This window comes from Cucurbita pepo, chromosome 16 (assembly GCF_057944985.1).
Source record: "Cucurbita pepo subsp. pepo isolate OVF chromosome 16, ASM5794498v1, whole genome shotgun sequence".
In the NCBI taxonomy this organism is placed as follows: Eukaryota; Viridiplantae; Streptophyta; class Magnoliopsida; order Cucurbitales; family Cucurbitaceae; genus Cucurbita; species Cucurbita pepo.
This window is the reverse complement of record NC_141813.1, coordinates 736,621-758,427: the sequence shown is the minus strand read 5'-3', so window position 1 is coordinate 758,427 and position 21,807 is coordinate 736,621. Positions and strand designations below refer to the sequence as shown.

Sequence of the window (21,807 nt, the reverse complement as noted above, 5' to 3'; positions counted from 1 at the left end):
TGTGTTGACGTGGTAGCAACCAAATCAGTTATCAACTTGGAGATCTTATGACAAGGTGGAGATTGTTGTAAGCTGTCATAAGTCCTGTTCCTTAGGACCTATTCTCAAGGTCTTGCTGATATTTTTAGACTTGTTAGTTTAGCTTATATTTTTAGGTTTAACACAAAGCTATATAATGCTATTCTTTCTGCGGTTTAAATCGTCAAGTTTTGGGTGTCACATTGTATGTCTTGAGTAATTTTGGTGTTGTGAGTACATTTGTTCCGCTTTCGGCGCACAACAGGCCCAACAACCTGTGGCCCATATCGAATCACCCCCACAAAAATGCTCCATTCCACTTCGACCCAACCTAACTACCTGACGATGACCCAACCCGAACACCTGCGCCTCAACCTGGCGAAGATCTACACCTTTCCTTCGACTCCACACATGCCTGACACGTGCTCTGACCCTCAATTTATGTGATGGATGATGTAATGACTGTCATGTATACGGTTAACCGTAACTTTCAATGACTTTGCAACAAAAATACAATCCCTTTTATAGGAGAAATCCATCAAAATTAATAACAAGAAAAGGTAACTAACAAACTAACTAATAACCACGAAAAATACTAACTCACTACCTCAACACTCCCTCCCTTGAACTGAACTCGATCAAGAGTTTAGTTTACAGCACTCATTCCAAACGCTTTCACAGCGTTTTCTTCATCTCAGTCATCATCCCAACCCTGATCCCAATCTTCAGCAGTTGCAACTTTGACAGCTGAGGAAGATTCTGGCAATGCCATTTGGAGCTCTTGATATGGGATACCGCCTGCTTGTCTCCTCCTAAGCTTGAAGCAAGCCCAGGACCCCCCAAAGATTAGGATTTGAATGCAAGCAACCAACTTCTTGTGGTCACTGCACTTCTTGTTGTCGGGTACACCATCACAAATTTCACGATGTCTTGATTGAAGACCGCCTTCAGTCCTGTTTCCCTTGTTTGTGTTCAAAGGCATATCATTACCAGCCTCGCTAACATTATGCAAACTACCAGAACTCGAATTATTGAGTCCTTTCAAATCCAGATTAGACGATAAGTTGTTGGGTGCAGGCGGGGGTGGTTCACGTTGCTTCTTTCCATCAACGGGTGCAGAATCCGAGTGATTCGTAGAAGAATTCGGAGTGATGAGAGGCAAAACAGGTGATGTTCCGGTGGAGTTATCTTTTGAAGCCGGGTCCAACAAATTTCTTGAATCCCAAAGCGACGCATTGGTTACCTCCGAAACAACTTGAAGATTGGAAATGTCAGAAATCACTCTTGCGAGAGGTTCTCTTTCAATCAAGATTGAATCCTGTATCTCCTTAAGCACTTCAGACATGGATGGCCTCAGGTGCCCATGTGGCTGGGCACAAATCAACGCCTTCTCTGCAATTTTCCACATAGATTGAATGTCGTACTCGAAGCGTAGCGATGGATCGATGATCCCTTGAATGTCGCTGCTCTCGATGTGTAGTTTTGCCCACTGGACAATGTTGCGGCAATTAGCACCAAAGTGTAGTTTTGCCCACTGGACAATGTTGCGGCAATTAGCACCAAAGTGTAGTTTTGCCCACTGGACAGTGTTGCGGCAATTAGCACCAAAGTGTAGTTTTGCCCACTGGACAGTGTTGCGGCAATTAGCACCAAAGTGTAGTTTTGCCCACTGGACAGTGTTGCGGCAATTAGCACCAAAGTGTAGTTTTGCCCACTGGACAATGTTGCGGCAATTAGCACCAAAGTGTAGTTTTGCCCACTGGACAATGTTGCGACAATTAGCACCAAAGTTTACGTTCGATATAGCTTCTTGACCAGATATCAACTCGAGAAGAATAATGCCAAAGCTATATACATCACTCTTGTCATTCCATTGTTGAGAAATATAATACTCTGGATCCAATCTTGGAAACATAAACCGGTTCAACTAATGCAGTCTCGTCTATTACTTCAATCTTCAATGAATTTCTGAGAGATAAATTACTTCGTCCGAGGAAATTCATGTGTTTAGAATCATTTTGCTGATCAGCAATCTTCTGACTCACGATCCCTCCTGAGCTAGAGGGATTCTTTCCCTTCTCTACATGAATTTCATCATCTTCCGATAGTAATTTCTTTTTCTTTTCCAAGATGCTCCGAGAATCGATTTCTTTATCTACCAACTTCTTAATTGATCGTACTTCTTGAACAAGTTCTTCCTTCATACAATCTTGATTTCCATCAAAACTCAGTGCACTTCTTGCACAATCTTGATTAACATCTTCCACTGCGCCCAACGTTTCAAAATCGTGTGTAGCATCAACCTTGAGAGATTCTTTTCTAAGTTCCTCATCAAGATTCCGACTGTTTGATGGTGGATTGATCGGACCACAGAGATCAGAGTGGATAAACTGCAATCTTTTAGTGGCTCTCCACTTGCTCTGCTTCGGAAATGGAACACGGTGGTGTTTCCCTTTGACACGCGCCTCACATATAGTTTTCACATCTTCAATTTCAAGTAAACCCACAACCATCTCTTTACTGCATAACGTGTGAAGTCCCTTGTAGCTGAGATGTCCATATCAATGGTGCCACAACTCTGTCTTGTCTGAGATATCAACCTGCAGACATCTCTCCTCTTTTGTTTTGTTATTTGATTCACCGAGCAAGATAAACATCCTATTAGCACTCATAATAGATTCTGCTATTTTTCCTCTTGAGGGATGAAAAATGCTACATATGTTTTGATCTCCTCCTTTGAATAGCACGTCTAAACCCCTTTCTTGAAGTTGTCCAACACTAAGTAGGTTGTTCTTCAGTTCCGGAATATAATACACATCGTTGATCACATAGCTTATTTCGTTAAGTATTATTTTCACTGCTCCTTTTCCACCAACCATCAGTTTGTGATTGTTCCCAAGCTTGACATTATGTGTGAAGCTAGTGTCCAAGCTTGAGAACATACTTCTTTCTCCACACATATGGTTTGAACAACCAGAATCCATGAACCACACATCTTCTCTTTTAGTGCCTTGAAGCTCCACATATGTCATGAGAATAACTTCATCCTTTTCTTCGATCTCTGCAAAATGTGCTCCATTGTACCTAATTGGACATTCATACTGGAAATGTCCAAGTTGGTGGCAGTTGTAACACTCGATTGTTGCTTTGTTGAATGAGCGACCTCCACCCCTGCCTCGACCTCTGTATGATCCTCTACCTCTGTCTCTGACATTGAGAGCTTGATCACCTTCTTCATGACTGATCTTCTTGAATTTCTTTTCATGTACAGGTAGAGAGCTTTGCAGTTCATCAATCGTCATCTTTCTTGTGTCTTTTGACTCCTCGATGGCTACCACCACATATGTGAATTTGTCAGTCAGAGTTCGAAGTATTTTCTCAACAATCTTCGAATCTGACATGTCTTCTCCGTTGCTTCTCATCTTGTTGGAGACAGCCATTACTCTTCCAAAATAATCATCAATGATCTCTTCGTTCTTCATATCAAGAACCTCAAAATCTCTTCTTAAAGTTTGGAGAAGAGACCACTTCACTCTTTCGTTGCCTCCAAACTTTTTCTTCATCGAATCCCAAATGTTCTTGGATGTTTTACGATTCAAGATCTGTTCAAACACAACCCGATCAATTGCTTGGAACAGGTAGTGCTTCACTTGATTATCCTTCATCTTGAACTCATCAAGATTCCTTTTCTGCGCTGCAGTCATTTCGATTCCCTCTGCCGGTTCGGTGTAACCCTCTTCCACAAGACTCCACAAACCCTTGGCACGCAAGAGGTTTTCCATCAGTTCACTCCAATGGTCATAGTGACCATCAAACTGTGGAATCTTGGAGAGTATTTTGTCGTTGCTCATCTTCTTTCTTGGATCACTCTCTTTGATCACTCTTGGATCACTCTCTTGGATCACTCTTGGATCACTCTTGTCTTGGATCCTAACCCGCTCTGATACCAAATGTTAACTATAACTTCCAATGACTTTGCAAAGATACCAAAAATGTTCATTTATTATTGATAGGGTACAATCCCTTTTATAGGAGAAATCCATCAAAATTAATAACAAGAAAATGTAACTAACAAACTAACTAATAACAAGAAAAAATACTAACTAACTACCTCAACATATACATGATGCATATATGTAGTATGTCATGGATGAAAGAAGAAAGAAGAAAGAAGAAGGGGATTGATGTTAATGTTATCGTGCGTGCGTGCGTGCATGTGTGTGTGTGTGTTGTCGCCAGCAAACTTCACACACAGTATGTACCTTCTCATTTTCAAATTGCTGACATCTTCACCAAAAGTCTTTCTCAACCACTCTTTGAAATTTTCAGATCCAAGCTTCAAGTTCGTTCAAGCCTGACACTCAGCCTGCGGGAGGGGACAGTGTTGAGGATATTTAGCCTTCCATTACGATTTATCATATGTATTATATTTGACCATTGATTTTAGGCTAATATCTTGCATTATTGAGGATAATTAGCCTTCCATTACCGTTTACAATAAGTATCATATTTGACCCTTGATATATTTGACCCTTGATCATAAACTAATATCGTGTATCCATTTATTGGTCCTTCCATTTACTTTGTAATCTATTTGATTCGGTAAACGATTATAAATATAGAACTTTTATCACAATTTATTCGAGGTGGTTTTAAAAGACCAATTGAGTGGGCATATTTATTTGTGTTCGACGCTTATATTGAGACTTAATGCGTTGGTATATATTTGGGGTCTTCTCTCGACACTTTTTTCCACACATTTTTCATCCACGACACTTTTTTTACCACGTTTTTCTTGACATTCGAACAATCCTAAAATCTTGTAGTGTTTTATGTACTTAAATATGATTTCATATAAATTTGAATTATTTTTAGGAACAACAAAGTTTGAATCATAATGACATTGGAAAGACACAAAAGTCGAGATTTAACAACAAAAAAAAACATGTATAATTTTAATATATATTTGCTCGAGATTAAAACTCGCACTTCACTTGAACTCACGACCCCGCAACCCCCACGGAAAGCCAAGCACCCTCACGACTCTCAACCACGCTCCTAGAGTACCTGCAAGAGAGAAAGGAGGTCAGAAGTTTTCTGGCAAGGTCGATCTCACAAACCTGATGTTGAAATGACCCATCCACTGTACGAAAAGAAGCGACGATGATTGCACATACATGAGAGGTAAGCCTTATACACTTTAATGATGTTGTGCTTCATTGGAATTCAAATCCAAGTTGCGGGTTTTTGAAGCATCACGGATCTGGTTGTTGTAGGTGTCAACACGTTGCGAAACCTTGTGGGAGTGAAGAAGAGAGGCCAATAGAGAGGTAGAGGAGGAAAAAGGACGAGAAAATGCGTCAGAGACGACGTATAAAGGAGAGAGAAAAGGTGTTGGAATATCGCAGAAATCATGCGAAGAAGAAAGGATCTGTCGGATTTAGATCTAACCTGCACCGACCCGAATAGCTCGATCCAACCCACTGCAGCGCCGTAGACCCTACATCGGTCCACCTGCAGCAACTTAGCCCGAGGCCCACTAACTGCGTCGACCATGCCTGTGTTAGATTGAATGGCACGATGACCTATATGGGTCACGACCTCATGTATTTATAGATGCGTATAATGAAGATTACATTCCAAATCTATGATTTGGTAACAAACCATAAAATCATAGATTTGGTAACAAACCCTTCAAATCATAACAACGAGTAAATCTTAGACTATTTTAGTATATACAGTTATGATCATTTTAGGTTTAACAGCCTGCAGCAACCCAGCACCCATGCGCCCAAATTAGCAACCCGAACCCATGCCTTGACTCGAGAAGGAAATTGCGATGCATCCCTCTCCCACAATGACACATGGCACGCCTGCAACCAAACACTCCCTTGGCTTCAACGGCTTAAACGACTCGACTTCGCGACTCAAAAATCGACTCCTCGACTCGGTAAAGGACAAAAACATCTTTTTCAACTATTTCAACCCTCTCAAAGCTGATTTTAACCGTAATCAAGGTAATTAACGTCGGTACGATGCTCTATTTCACAAATTCAAGTTGAATTTATATTAGAATTGTGAAATACTAACGAAAGGCAATGAACGACCTAATAGGAAACAACCCCAGCGACATTTGGAGCAGTTTAGAGGAACGGAAGCTTAGCAAACTCGAATTAAGGGAAATGCCAACTAAGGTCAAACAAGTAAGTGACTTTCCTATAGGATAAGCTAAACCATTGTTTAATGTATGACGATACGTGCCTAGTGACTCATACACGTGTCTTTTATGCTTTATGTTTATGATGCCTTGATGATGATTTATGATATATGATGTATGATGACATGTATGAGTTATATGATGACGTCTTATGATGTTTTACAATGATTATGATGTGTTTATGACGACAAATGATGATGGCAATGCATGTTAACATGATGACGTAACATGATGTTATTTCCTTAATATGGCGTTATTTTCCATGTTAAGATGAAAAATATGATTGAATGTCATAATGCGTCACGAGAATGATCTTCCTAGGATACAACCCTAGTTAATGTTAATGACAATGATAATATGAAGATTAATGCACTTATATTACTTATAGTAATATAAGGATGAAATTAGGGTTGTGTCATAAAAATGTTTTAAAGACGATAAATCATGGGGACCTCATGCATTTATGTGTTACCTCTGGATACTTCCCTTTTTACAATGATGATTATGGACGCGTACGCTACGATGATGATGGTGATCATGCCGCGCATGACACTCAAGGGTTTGTTGACCTCCAAACGTTGTTACAGACAACTAACTCGACTATGATGGGTCTAGGTGGGTGCGACCGCCTAGAGATTCACGCTCGTACATGTGGGTCGTGTGTAGGGAAGTACTGCACATCCAATTTAGTTTAGACTAGAGACCACTCTTGTGATGTCCCACATTTGTTGGGGAGGAGAACAAACCACCATTTATAAGCGTGTGGAAACCTTCCCTTAGCAGACGCGTTTTAAAGCCTTGAGGGGAAGCCCGAAAGGGAAAGCCCAAAGAGAACAATATCTGCTAGCGGTGGATCTAGGTCGTTACAAATGGTATCAGAGCCAGACACCGGACAATGTGCCAGCCTTTTCGCTGTTCCCCGAAGGGGGGTAGACACAAGTCGGTGTGCTAGTAAGGACGCTGGGCCCCAAAGGGGGTGGATTTTTTGGGGGCGGTCCCACATCGATTGGAGGAAGGAAAGAGTGCCAGCGAGGACGCTGGGCCCCGAAGGGGGGTGGATTGTGATATCCCACATTGATTGGGGAGGAGAACAAACCACCATTTATAAGGGTGTGGAAACCTTCCCCTAGCAGATGCGTTTTAAAGCCTTGAGGGGAAGCCCGAAAGGAAAAGCCCAAAGAGGACAATATCTGCTAGCGGTGGATCTGGGTCGTTACAACCCCTAAGATGTTTTAACGCTAGATCCCTAAAGCATGACTTGTATGTATTTGCATTTTTACGACCCCTATAGTGGGGTAAGCACCTCTATACAGTTGACGACGACATCACAACCAGACACCATGACACGTGCATAGGCTAGTAGCATATTTAAATTTCCAGACTTAGGTTAAAATAAGTTGTTATGCATTTCATGTTTTTGAACTATTTATTATTATCATTTTTAATTTTGTTTCCGAATTATGTTTTTGAACACGTAAGACCATGACAATATTTTTAATGATGATGATACGTCTTAAGATGAAATTATGAGATTACGATGATGTTTTAAGAGTTAGATTTCACATGATAGCTCATGTTGAGATGCGGTAGCCACTTTAGGTTAATAGAAATGTAGAACTTTATACGAAATCAATTGAATCTTTCAACAAAATCCCAAAAAAATTCAATTGTGGTTGAAGTTTGAATCAAAATTATACTTAAAATTTGATGATTGATGTCATGAAAAGATTAAAATTTGCAACATTTATTAAGATCTAATCTAATGAAACTGAACCAATATATTTTGATAAACTCAGAGTATATATTTGATTAAATAGCGATTTAGTGTTTAATCTTTAAATCTTAGTTCATGATCATGAAAAAATGACGACTTGAGAAGGAAGTCGTTGGAAATTTCAAGTGCTCGATATTCCCACGAAGCCGCACCCAAAAAGATAAACAGATCGAAAATTCAACGGCGCGTGATTGGAAGAGCAACGAAATGATTGCTGTTCATATATGAATGTTGACCATTCGCTTCATTTTCATTAAGTTTCCCTTCGATTTCTTTCACCGTCTTCCTCGCCGAGATCCCCTCCTTCATTTTCTAGGGTTTCTTTGGATTTCATCGTTCTCCTCTTCGATTCTTTGGATGTTTTCGATTCTTCTCACGAACTGAGGTATCTCGTTCCTTTTGAATTAATGGCGGCTGTTCTTGAGCTTTTACGCTGAATTTTGTGGATTTTTTTTTAGTATTTTACTCTGTTTGACTGAAAATTTGAGATGGCGTTTCGGAATTTTTTACTCTCTTAGATCTTGTAAACTTGTTCGCTGGCTTAGTTGTTCTGTTTTTGAGATTCGAGCTTGTTCTTGTGTTAGTGAGAAATTTCCTATTTCGGAAATTTTGTTGAGGTCAAAATTATAGTCTGGAAATGTTGGGAGGACAATCTAGCAAGAACAAATCAGGTGGTGGAGATATTTCTCCTACTCCCTTTCCCATCAATGTTGATTCTGCAGCTGCTTTTAGTTCTTATGAATCTGAGTATGAAAACAATCCAGATTTGCAATCCTTTGATGTTCGAGTGCAGGAACGAACGAGCCGAGCTCTCAATTCGCTTGCGAACAGAGTCGAGGTCGGTTCGTTATCGTTCGATGCACTCATGGAGATCACTGACTTTCTTCTGGAAATGAATGAAGATGCTGTCAAGATTATCCTTGAAAGTAAAGAGGATGTGTGGAGCAACAAAGAGTTGTTTAGGCTTGTGGATACATTCTTTCATAACAGTCTCAAAACGTTAGATTTCTGTGCGGCATTGGAGAAAAGTCTACGACGGAGTCGGGACAGCCAGTTCATTGTTAAGCTCGCTGTCCGACAGTTTGAGAGTTATGAGAATGGAGGTGATGGTGAGAGATATGTTAGGACATTTGAGCAGTTGAAGAAGTTCCAAGAGGCAGGGGATCCATTTGGTAAGGAGTTTGGGAAGTTGCTGAAGTCGTTGTATGATCAGCACTTGTCGACGTTCGATGAGTTGCAATCTCAAAAGACGAAGCTCGACAAGAAATTTAGCTCCATGAAGACATGGAAGAGAGTGTCGAATGTCATTTTCATTACTGCGTTTGCATCCGTTCTGATCTTCTCCGTTGTAGCAGCTGCAATGTCTGCACCTCCCGTGGTGATTGCATTGGCTGCTGCATTGGCTGTTCCGATGGGGCCGGTCGGGAAATGGTGTAACACGTTATGGAATCGTTACTTGAACAGCATCAAAGCTGATAAGCAATTTATGAGCTCTATGGAAGGTCACACTTACATAATTCTGAAGGACCTTCAGAACATTGGTGTGCTCGTGCGGAGATTATCGGATAAGTTAGATTCGTTGTTGCAGAATGCCGATGTTGGCATTCGGGAACTCGGTGCTATGCAGCTCGTAATAGACTAGATCAAGAAAAACCTTGATGGTTTTGATGAGACCATTGAGAAGCTGAGTGTTCATGCTACCAAATGCAGCTCAGATGTAACCAAGGCAAGGACAGTAATCCTTCAGAAAATGGCAAGACATCCAACAGCTGATTAGCTTTGGAAAATAGAGATATGAGAAACTCTTTATTCTCTATAACTCTTATTGTCTATATCTATTTATGATAATCTATGATGGACACCAAGATTTAGTTACTTCTTTGTTTCTTCTTTATATGGATGTGGGTTAATGTACTTGGTTTATAGGTTCTTGTAAAATTAGCTCGGATGGGATTAAATCGGCTTGAGAAATGTAACGACCCTTAAGAAAGTGTGTATAGTTTGCTCCCCGTCTTCTGTGGAAGAATGTCTTAAATGTTGTTCAAGTCTGGGTAATACTTTCTTCTCCGAGGGCCACCCTACTTCCATTGTACTACTTTGATCGTCAGTTATGTGGTTTGAGCATTCGGTATCAATGATCTAGTCATTCTTGTAATCGATATGCTCTTCCATCACTACAACGAGTGTTAGCTCGTCTTCTTCAATGGCATATAGTGCATTTGCGTCTCATTCATCCTCCATCTCCTTTTTGGAGTTGCCACATTGCTTTCAACGGGTTTTTTTCTTGGACCAACAATCTTTAGATATGTGGCCCTTCTTCTTGCAATTGTAGCAAATATCTTCAAATTTCTTTCAAGGTTTTGTAGTTCATTAGTGACTTCTTTCTTTGTCCATTTTTGTATTCACGTTTCGTAGACAACTTATTGTTGTTTCGACTTTCACTTGTGCAGAGTGTTTCTTTTTCACCTTTTAATGTGATGTCTCCCATTTGCTTAGTCATGGTTTCTTAGCTAGCTAACAAAATTTTCAAACTCTACTAAGGATGAAACTTCTGTATTCTGGTCGCAATCCGTGGATAATGATTCTCTTCATTCAAGCTTCTCCAATGACGAATTTTGGGTCTAGTTTAGTAATCTCTTGACATATCGACTTAACCCTCTGGAAGTATTGAGCAATCGTCATGTCTGTTATAAAATTGATAACAGCGCGTTCTCCAGAAGTTGCAGTCTCACATCGTTCTTCTTTGAGAACAACACCACAAATGTGTCTCATGCTTCTTTTGGTGTCTTGTTATCCCAAAAATGTGCTCTAACATCTTTTCTTCGATTGTGATATTCAAGGCTAACATTGCTGTAGATGCTTTGATTTCTCCATTTGCACAAGGCAACTTTAGAATCCTTCTCTAGCAGAGTAGTTCCACTCCTGCCAACGACCTTCTAAATGTCTGTCCTTGTAAATACGAGATCATGCATGTTGCCCACGTGTTTTAGTTATTGTTGTTGAGTTTCTTAATTTCTCCAACGACTTGGAAATCACCCATCGTGTTGGCAATACCTCAGTAATAACAAACAAACTTTTTTTACACAAAATTTGGAGAGTCACATACTACTCATGACACAAAGAAACTAGCTCACTAATAATCTCAATAAATTGTTTCTGATGTGGAAGACCAGAGAGAGCTGCAATCATAAACTATAATAAGAATTTCAAGAGATCAAACAACCTACACCAACCTTGCTCTGATACCAGATCGTTGAACACAACTCTTTGTGGGAAACACTAACTCTTTATTAACACGAATTAAGAAGAGATTACAACACTATAGAAACTATTACACCCTATTGTGCTTGAGACTGCTTACAATTTCTTGGGATGAAAACCTCGTTAAACTAGAGGGTAATTTATTTCTAAAATATCTAAATAAATATCGAGTATCTGTATTCCTAAAATGCTTAAATCATTTTCATAAAATACAAGGACAGTAGACTCTTACCATTACTGGGCTTCACACTATTGGGTTAGTGATGATATTTTAACAGGAGTGGAGAGAAATTTCTACTCGATAGATAAACCGAGTCGAATCGAGGACGACACACACAGACACCCACACACACACACGCGCACACAATTTTCTTTTATTTTTATTTGTTTTGATTTTCTACAGATAGGTCAAAGACTTTTGAAACTTTTTCTATTGAAACTATGTTATAATATTAAAATTTACCTTTAAAAATTATGTTGGTAGAATATTATATTTTTGTTTGTAAACATTATATTGTAAAATAAAAACGATCGATTAAAAAACTTTCTTTGAAAGAACAGTTTAAAAAAAGAAAAATAGAGAAAAACTTTCTGTCGGGAACCGGAACCGGATCGTCACGCATTCCTCTTGGGGAAGTCCAACCCCAATTCCAACAAACATTATATGAAAAATTTCGTATGGATAGAAAATGAAATAGAAAACAAAGAGGTGTTTCTCTATCCCTCCTCCGAACCAGGTTGTCGACTTCTTCACGAAAAGTGTTTCTCAAATTCTGTTTGAATTTTTCAGATTCAAGTTTCACGTTCGTTCAAATCCGACACTCAACTTACAAGAGTGTTAAGGATATTTAATACTAAATTATAGTTTACCATATATATCATATTCGATATTTTATTATCAGGTAAATATCTAGATATTTGCTTTCTTGCTACAGATATCTTTCTATTTCATAATTTATTTGATTATAAATAGATAACTTTCACACCACTTAAGTGCGGTGGTTTTAACAAATATTCTCAGACGTAGATGGTGAAAACTTCCTCGTCCCTGTCTCGCTCTATGAACACCTCTAATCCTAATAAAAAGCCGATTACAACACTTAACAAATCCAAAATAATTGATCAAATTCAAAATTCACGGGTGCAATTCTAACAAAACTCATAAGATGATTGATCAAACTGAAAATTAAACCGTGTAATTATCATAATTTATGAATAGTTTAAGAACGATCGTAGTGTATATATATATATAAATCGTATCGAAAGATACATGTAAGATGCTAGCTGGTGGGCAAGGAGCATATGATAAGACGTGGACAATGAACATTGGCATAACCTCACAATTATTGGCCTTTGTGTATGCAACTAAACCATATTCATATAATAATATACATATACTTGCATGCACGTTTCCTTCTCTCTCTCCTTCTCATTACACAAATTGCTTCCTATAAATAACACAATCTCAATCAAACCCATCAAACACACCAACATGGCCTCTTCAAATCTCATCTCTCTCCTCCTATTCTTCTCTCTCCTCTTCCTCTTCACCTCGTCCTCTGCCGTTCCGACGGTCGAGGTTTGCCAATCCGCAACCTCCCCGTCCTTCTGCAAATCCTTCCTCCCCTCCTCCCCGGCCTCCGTCCACTCCCATTGTCGCTACACTCTCCATCACGCCCTGGTCCAAGCGCGCACCTTTGTAACCCTCGTTGATCTCCAACTTACACTATTTCCTTCCCTCTCGGCCCTCCATGATTGCCGCTCCCTCGCCGTGGCCAACCTCGATTTCATATCGAGCACCGTCGACACCGTCAACACCACCACCAATGCCCTTCCGTTTTATCAAGCTGATGAGATGATATCGTTGCTTAGCGCCGTGATCACCAATGTAGATACTTGTCATGATGGCTTAGCAGGCTCGGGCTCGGGCTCGGGCTTGGGCTTGGTTGATAAGGTGGTGAAAGCTATCTCCTTTGATAGACAGCTTTATAGTTTGTACCTTTCCTTGTTCAAAATGGGTTGGGTTCCTAAGAACATGAAGGCTCCTAAGTTGCCAAAAACTAACCATTTTGGGTTCGGGAATGGTCCGTTGAAGCTCAAAATGTCGCCCAAGGACCGCGCCTATTATGAGCGGTTGGTGCATGGGAAGAAGCCGGCGGCTCGAAGGCTTCTTCAGACCAATTATGCTGATGATGGCATTTTGGTCAATGGTATGAACCCTTGAATTTTTCTTATGCAAATTTGATTATTATTATTATTTTCTTAATCTAAATTGATTCTTTGTTCAATAGGTGTTGTTGCTGTGGACCAAAATGGAGCATATGACTTCACCACCATCAATGACGCCATCGCGGCAGCTCCCGATAAATCCACCGCCGCGAACGGGTACTTTTTGATCTTCGTCACTGCCGGGATTTACACGGAGAGCGTAGTGGTTCCGAAAAGTAAAAGGTACGTGTTGATGATCGGAGAAGGTAACAACAGAACTATCATCACCGGGAACAAGAACGTCGTTGATGGCTCTACCACTTTCAATAGCGCGACCGTCAGTGAGTTCCTCTTCGACGCATTCTTAACTTTAAAATTATGAATCTCTATGACGTTTTATATTAATATTTTACAACGAAACAATATGAGTTGACTTCTCTTCCCTCGTATTCAAATTGATCGAAAGAGAAAAAAAAAAAAAAACCCTTTGTTTCATAAGCTCAAATTTGAGCTGAAGTCTCTCTTCCATTATCTTCGTGTTATAGCCAAAGGCCACCGCTAGTAGATATTGTCTGCTTTGACTTGTTATATATCGGTGTCAACCTCAGAATTTTAAAACGTATCTATTAGGAAGAGGTTTTCACGCCCTTATAAGGAATGTTTCGTTCCCCTCTCCAACCAATGTAGGAACTCATAATCCACCTCTCTTTGGGGGCCCAATGTCCTCGCTGGCACATTGCCCGCTGTCTGGCTCTGATTTCATTTGTAACAGCCTAAGTCCACTACTAGTAGATATTGTCCATTTTGACTCGTTACGTATTAGTGTCAACCTCACAATTTTAAAACGTGTCCACTAGGGACAGGTTTTTTCGTTCCCCTCTAGAACCGATGTGGGATCTCACAATCCACCCCCCTTGGAGACATAGCGTCCTCGCTTTAGCACCCCGCTCAGAATTGTACAAATGGTATCAGAGCCAGACATTGAGCGGTGTGTTAGCGAGAACGTTGGGTCCCCAAGGAGGGTGGATTGTGAGATCACACAGCGGTTGAAGAGGAAAACGAAACATTTTCTCATAAGGGTATGGAAACCTCTCCCTAACATACACGTTTTAAGACCGTGAGGTTGACAATGATGCGTAACGGGCCAAAGTGAACAATATCTACTAACAGTGAGCGTGAGCTGTTACAGTTCAGACTTCCACGAATAGGTTCATAAACTTTCAAACGTGTTTAACACCTAGTTTTTTCAAACGGGTCTAAATATTTTAAGATTTCAAGAATTTAAATCTATTAATGATATGAAACTATGAATAATTAGGATCATCTTTAAATATCTTTCTTGCTGGCAGTCGTGGAGGGAACAGGGTTCTTCGGGGCAAACCTAACCATCACCAACACCGCCGGCGCCATCAAACACCAAGCCGTGGCGTTGCGAGTGAGCGCCGACATGACGACGTTCTACAGCTGCATATTCGAAGGATACCAAGACACTCTATACACTCACTCCCTCCGACAATTCTACCGAGAATGCGACATCTACGGCACGGTCGACTTCATCTTCGGCAACGCCGCTGTCGTCTTACAAAACTGCAACATCTACGCTCGCCTCCCTCTGAGCGGGCAATTCAACGCCCTCACAGCGCAGGGCCGGACCGACCAGAATCAGAACACCGGAATCTTCATTCACAAATGCACCATCAAACCGACACCCGACCTCGCCGCTAGCCCCGCCACCAAGAGCTACTTAGGGCGGCCGTGGAAGGAATTTTCTCGAACAGTTTACATGCAGTCGTTTATCGACGCCTTCATCGACCCTGCAGGGTGGAAGGAGTGGGACGGGACTTTGAATTTGAACACTTCGTATTACGCCGAGTTTGATAACTCCGGGCCGGGTTCCGACACTTCGCGGCGGGCGCAGTGGGCGGTCGGGGTAATCAACGCCACCATTGCTAATATCTTCACGGTGTCTGAAATCTTGGCCGGAGATCAATGGCTGCCGCCCACCGCCGTGCCCTACAGCGGCGGTTTAATATCATAATTGAATTTGATATTTGATTTTCTTGCGCGCTCTCTCTCTTTTGAAGTTGGTGATGATTTATGTATTCTACAATTTATTATTTTTAATGCTTTTATCACTTTTTAAATTGTAATAATTCAATTAATGATTTGAATTATGATGCTCTAACCAATTTGATCGAGGGAGCTCGGTGGGATGTGTTAGACGAACACGACTCTCCACAATGGTATGATATTGTCCACTTTGAGTGTGTGTGGTTAAAATAATGGAGTTAGTATTCCTCACTTATAAACCCATGATCATTCCCTAAATTAGTCGATGTGGGACTTCCATCATCCAACACCTCCCCTCGAACAAAGTGCGCCTCCCCTTAATCGAGGCTCGACTCCTTTGGGACTAATGTGGGACTGGGACTTCCATCATCCAACACCTCCCCTCGAACAAAGTGCGCCTCCCCTTAATCGAGGCTCAACTCCTTTGGAGTCTTAGTCATTTTTTGACTGCCTTCGAGGAGGGGCTTGGCTCCTTTTCTTTAGGAGTTCTTTGTTCGATATTTGAGGATTTGAGGATTTACCAATCTATTGGCACGACTAAGTTTAGGGCATCGCTCTGATACCATGTTAGACGAACACGACTCTCCACAATGGTATGATATTGTCCACTTTGAGCATAAGCTATCATGGCTTTGCTTTGGGCTTCCTCAAAAGGCCTCATACCAATGGAGTTAGTATTCCTCACTTATAAACCCATGATCATTCCCTAAATTAGTCGATGTGGGACTTCCATCATCCAACAGGATGCTGAATGGATGTGACAAAAGTATTATATTCAAAACCAAGGACTTAAGAAAAAATGATATGGTCTTTAAGAGAAACCGGTTCACGTTCATCCTTAATCTTGTCGACAAACATCCTTAATCTTGACTTGATACTGTGGGTTGACATTTTTTTTACGTGACCAACCCAAAAATAGGATTACAACTCAACCCAACTCTTAAGATTATTATGAAAAATGGGACCAATTCAAAATTTTCGGTTGGTTGGGGTTGTGACTGAGTAACTCAAATACAACCCAACCCAACCCAACTCGTTTTTTTTTTTAAACTCGTAAAAAAATCTTATAAAAAATATATCACTTCGTTTAGAGGGGATAGATATGGTAAGGTCTACACCTATGGTAGGACAAATGAAGCGAGCAAGACAAGGTGTGAGTGGCAATGATGAGGGGAGTGTTAGACGAACACGACTCTCCACAATGGTACGATATTGTCCACTTTGAGCCTAAGCTCTCATGTCTTTGCTTTGGGCTTTCCCAAAAAGTTCGTACAATGGAGAGAGTATTCATTGATTATAAATCCATGATTATTTTCTAAATTAGCCAATTTGGGACTTTCATCATCCAACAAGGAGAAGGGTCGTTGATGGCTATGCAGTCAGATTGAGAGTCGGGGAGGCGTAAGGGAGGTAAAATTTTGAAACTTTGAGACTAAACAATAGGGATATGCATGATTCGATTCAATCCATTTTGGCTAAACGAGATAGATCGAATTTGAACCAAATCACTAAATTCTAAAGTCGGTTTTGCTTTGATTTGAAGTCGAGGCTGGTTACTAACAACGTGTAAAGAGATCGACGTGAAAGATAAATTGAAGTTTCTATTATATCTCAAAAACATTAATATAAAAATTAAAAAAAAATAGATTTATTGATTTAAATATATTTTATGAATTCGTATCTCCACGATACGTTAAGGATTTTAATTTATTTGTTTTTTTAATTGTTTCTTTTATTTAAAAAAAAAAAAAAAAAAAAAAAAAAAAAAACCCTAAATTATTTAAACTATGTGGGTCACATGTGCAACTCGCAACCCTATTATAATATTTAAAACGATTTTGGTCACTAAAAAAAATATAAATAATATTTAAAGCCATATATATATATATATATATATTAAAAATACAATTTAGTTATATATATATATATAGTTCAAAGCATACAAAAAATATATTTTATTTTAATTTTTAATTTTCAATTTTGGATATTTTAAATGATGTTGTGGAAGCTAAAATAAGAAGGAAAAATATAAGGGGGGGAATTTTATGCATCACTTGAAATCAACGGACCAAAATCGATCTACATTAGTGGATAAGATTTCATGTGTGGGGCAAAAAGGGAATTAATGTAAAAGTTCTCGAAAATTTCTATCGTAGGTGCAAAGAGGAGGAAGAAGGCGTGTGGGTCCGAGAGTAGGTTAAGGAGAAGCAGCCTATGGGAGAGCGGAGTTGGTCTGTTTGACCTTGTTGTCCGAAAGTTGTTCGGAGTTTTCATTCAAGTTTTAACTTGTAAAATGGTATAAACATGTCAATAATAGAGATGTCCACAGGGTCGAGATGAGGGAACCTTCTCCATCCCCATCCCCGCCATCTCCATCCCGGCTAAATATTTATATTAAGTGGGGCGGGACTGAGAATTGGGTGGGGGACGAGGATGGAGAATATAATTTCGTCTTGGACTTCATTTATTTAACAGAGAAAAAATATTCTCCACTTTCTCCCAGATTTCCCGTATAAACAGAGAATCTCCTTACTGTTCGGAGCGGGTCCTACTTATGGAGTAATTTTATATTTATTAGATTGATTTTCAACCTTATGTAGAAAATACTGTTTGATCGAGACGAATCAATGGTGTAGGGCTCAGACGAGTCAATGGTGTAGGGCTGCTGTGGAGCTTTAGGAATCACGTATAGACCAGTACTTGAGCTTATCGAGATAATGAAATTTGCAAATGTTGACTTTTCAAATAAATTATCAATCAAGTGTTATTTATGGTAAAGAACCGCTCCATTTCAACCTTGCAAATGTTGACTTTCAAAACTTCAAATGGTTTTTCCTCGCTCGAGTCAGCTTGTAACACATGAAATTGAGGTTGAAGCGGAGCCTATCCAATTTTGTAGATGATGAATGAACGCGTATTAAATCTTTTTAGCTTTGAATCGTATAATAGATCTAGTTGAAACTCGTAGAACACCATGATCCTTATCACAAAGTGTAAACCAAAATATCTCTGAAACTCTTTACTAAGAACGACAAAGATCTCAATCACATACAAAAATAATAACAAAAATTTCAATTATGTGCAGCGATCGGCCAAAATGCAAAGACAGGCGTGACCGAAAACCCAAGAAGAAGGAATGCATCGAAACCCAACTCCAATGTGGTGAATTCAGACGTGATGCATCGAAGCCGGTGTGTGAACTAGTTGGGGTCGAATGAAGAGTACAATTTTATACCCTTCAATAACAATAATAGATAGTATGGTTTATATTCTTTTTCAAGCGTATTTCGGGAATAACTTGTATCGCATTACTAGTTATAGTATGAATAGTGTGAGAAAGACTATTTTACCTCTTTGAAGGCAGGTCGTCACTAGTTGACGACGGTGGACCTAGGAAGGATCACTTTACTTTAAGGTTAAAAACATGTTTTAGGTGGTGAAAGTTGTCTATTTATAATCATTTACCGAACAGAGAATTATGGTAAATTATAAATAATAATGAAAATAACAATCAGAATAATAAAGGAATACAATATATTTGCCTTCATAAAATGGCAAATATGGTAAGCTGTAATGTAAGGCAAATATGTAGATATTTGTCTATGATAAACGGTCAAATATCTTTAACACCCCTGCAAGCTGAACGTCAGATTTGAACAAACGTGAAACTTGGATCTAAAAAATTCAAAGAGAGGTCGAAAAACACTTTTTATGAAGATGTCAACAAGTTTGCCAGCGATAATAAGTTCTCAAAAGAAACGATAATCTAGTTCAACATGTTTGGCCCGCTTGTGAGAAACGGGATTAGAGCTTAAAAAAACAGCACTTTTGTTGTCACATAAGAGTAAAGGCTGCTCTGAAATAGGGACCTTGAGGTCATGCAAAAGATGCGTAACCCAAAGAAGTTCAGCAGCAGTCGTGGCAAGAGCACAATACTCAGATTCACGGCTGGAGCGTGAGACAGTAGGTTGCTTTTTGGCACTCCAAGAAACGAGATTGTTACCAAGATAAATAGAATAGCCGAATGTAGAACGACAAGTATCGGGACAACCAGCCCAATCAGCATCCAAATAAGCCACAAGCGCATTAGAAATAGTGGGTGGACGAAAGGTAAGACTAAAGTGAATTGTTCCTTTGACACAGCGAAGAATATGGTTAATAGCAAGAGAGTGATTTGCAGTAAGGGCATGCAAAAATTGACTAACAGAATTGACAGCATAGGCAATATCTGAACGCGTAATAGTAAAGTACTGAAGGACGCCAACAAGAGATCTATAGAGAGTAGGATAAGAGAAAGGAGAACCATCAGCCGGTGCTGAGAAACAACCGTTGGAGTGTGGACTGGTTTGCTATCGAGTAACTGAGCACGAGTAAGAATATCTCGAGCATTTTTAAAGGCAAATATCTAAATATTTACCTATAATAAACGGTCAAACGTCCTTAACAGTTTTTAAGTCACCCAATGTGGGTTGTAGTAGGCAAGCTTTCGACTCTCTAAGTTTTTTTGCTCGTTTTTTATCAGAAACTTGTAATTTTGTTTTTGTCCATTGTTTCGAGTAGTAGAATTTCCTTTTATGTATATTTTCTCTTGTTCCGTTGCTACTGCGGGTTTTATGCAATCAATCGGATCATACAGATATACCTTCAACACAACATAGGTCATCGAAAGGATCTCGGAGATCCACCAATGCACGAAAGCTAGAATCTTTCAGAAAATAGATTCTCATTCGAAGAGCCAAGCACAAACGGTAAGTAGGCCGATTAGATTAATGACGTTGGATCGAGGCAAAAATTAAAAAATGACATCAGCACAAATATAAAAATAAATAAATAATAAGGGAAATGTATGATAATAAAAAAATACAAAATAACAAAAGTAAGAGGAGTTATCAACAACGAATACGCCAAATTTTTTTATAAAATAATATGGAAAAAAATGAAATTTGTGTAATAATTATGAAATGTTACGTCAGCATATAATATAATATATTTTTCAAAATTAGATCTGTCGTATTTGTATAAAATAATTACCTTAATAAAAAAATATGTACATTAAGAAAGTAAAATTCAAAATGGATAATTAAGTAATCATAATTTTTTTTTTTTTTTATATAAGATTTGTCTAAATTTAGTGTCAGACTAATCTGAACCGACAGAACAAGTAGCTACCAAAATTTATATGATTGTGAGATTCCATATCGATTGGAGAGGGGAACAAGGGCGTGGAAACCTCTTCCTAGTAGGTACGTTTTAATGAGGCTGATAACGACACGTAACGGGCCAAAGCGGACAATATTTACTAGTGGTGGGCTCAGGCTGTTACTCCGCTACTAGATAAACTTTTTTCCACATATTAATGACCAAAAAAATTTCTCGACGGAACGTTTTTATCGTGTATTGTTCTTAGTTGATTCCTTTTTTTTTGAAGTAATAGAGAATGGTAAAGAAGTTGCAAAGAGCAATAGAAGATACTTTGATTCAAGAAAAATGAGTTATTGAATCATTGTGTTGGCCGCAAAGCACCAAAGACGAGGCTTGTGAGCTATCAACCATCCAAAGAACCAAACAAAGATGAGCTCTCTTCACTTAGGCTACCAAACCCGAACTCCAAACGCAGGCTAAACAACTCTCCGAAATCCACCTCGAGACTTCACGAACCTCGGTTCCTAACCCCGACCCTGCCCCCCAAACGCCCCCTTAAAAGACTGAGAAGTACAAAGCTACACCATTTCTGTAATAGCGCAAGTCATTGTCCACTTTGGCCCGTTACAAAGTGTATTAGAATACATCACCATGTAACAACTCAAGCCCACGACCAGCAGATATGGTCCTTTTTTGGGTTTTTCTTTTCGGGTTTCCCCTCAAGGTTTTTAAAATCCATTTACTAGAGATAGGTTTCTACACCCTTGTAAAGAATGGTTCGTTCTCTTCCACAACCGACGTAGGACCTCACACACCAGAGGTGCAAGGTACTGGTTGGAGTAGGGCTAGACCCTCTCCATAGTAGAGGCGTTTTAAAATCGTGAGGCTAACAGCGATACGTAACAAGCCAAAACGAACAAGGGCTTGAACTGTTACAATTTTCCTCCGAGTACGAACAATCAAATGCATCGACAAAGAAGACATAGTTCAGAGAGCTACAACAGACAAGAACAGCCGGACATAATGAGGATGGATATCAGCATTTGCAGAACATGAAGAACATGTTTGAAGAACAAGCAATTCCAGAACATGTTCATTGTAAAAATGGCTAACATAA

The 21,807-nt window shown here is 39.5% G+C and overlaps 3 protein-coding genes across 3 annotated transcripts; 2 read left to right on the top strand and 1 right to left on the bottom strand.

The window, feature by feature from the left end:
• Positions 1-512: 512 nt before the first annotated feature.
• Positions 513-1,626, bottom strand: LOC147787699 (uncharacterized). Its single transcript, XM_087118719.1, has one exon. It carries the CDS (start codon positions 1,424-1,426, stop codon positions 713-715), a length of 714 nt encoding a protein of 237 aa, XP_086974845.1. The 5' UTR covers positions 1,427-1,626; the 3' UTR covers positions 513-712.
• Positions 1,627-8,083: 6,457 nt separating this feature from the next.
• On the top strand, positions 8,084-10,238 carry LOC111777828 (UPF0496 protein At2g18630). Its single transcript, XM_023657549.2, is given in 1 exon segment — positions 8,084-10,238. A coding segment is annotated over 1 exon segment (1,140 nt). The 5' UTR covers positions 8,084-8,646; the 3' UTR covers positions 9,787-10,238.
• Positions 10,239-12,762: 2,524 nt separating this feature from the next.
• On the top strand, positions 12,763-15,647 carry LOC111777827 (putative pectinesterase/pectinesterase inhibitor 20). The gene is made up of 3 exons (XM_023657548.2): positions 12,763-13,480; positions 13,562-13,819; positions 14,828-15,647. The coding sequence occupies exons 1-3, from the start codon at positions 12,763-12,765 to the stop codon at positions 15,514-15,516; spliced, it is 1,665 nt and encodes a 554-aa protein (XP_023513316.2). The 3' UTR covers positions 15,517-15,647.
• The last annotated feature ends 6,160 nt before the right edge of the window (positions 15,648-21,807 follow it).

Coding starts and splice junctions, on each gene's coding strand:
- LOC147787699 (XM_087118719.1), bottom strand. CDS start 1,426: ATGTGGAAAATTGCAGAGAAGGCGTTGATTTGTGCCCAGCCACATGGG.
- LOC111777827 (XM_023657548.2), top strand. CDS start 12,763: ATGGCCTCTTCAAATCTCATCTCTCTCCTCCTATTCTTCTCTCTCCTC. Junction 13,481..13,561: donor TGATGGCATTTTGGTCAATG/GTATGAACCCTT, acceptor TTTGTTCAATAG/GTGTTGTTGCTGTGGACCAA. Junction 13,820..14,827: donor TTTCAATAGCGCGACCGTCA/GTGAGTTCCTCT, acceptor TCTTGCTGGCAG/TCGTGGAGGGAACAGGGTTC.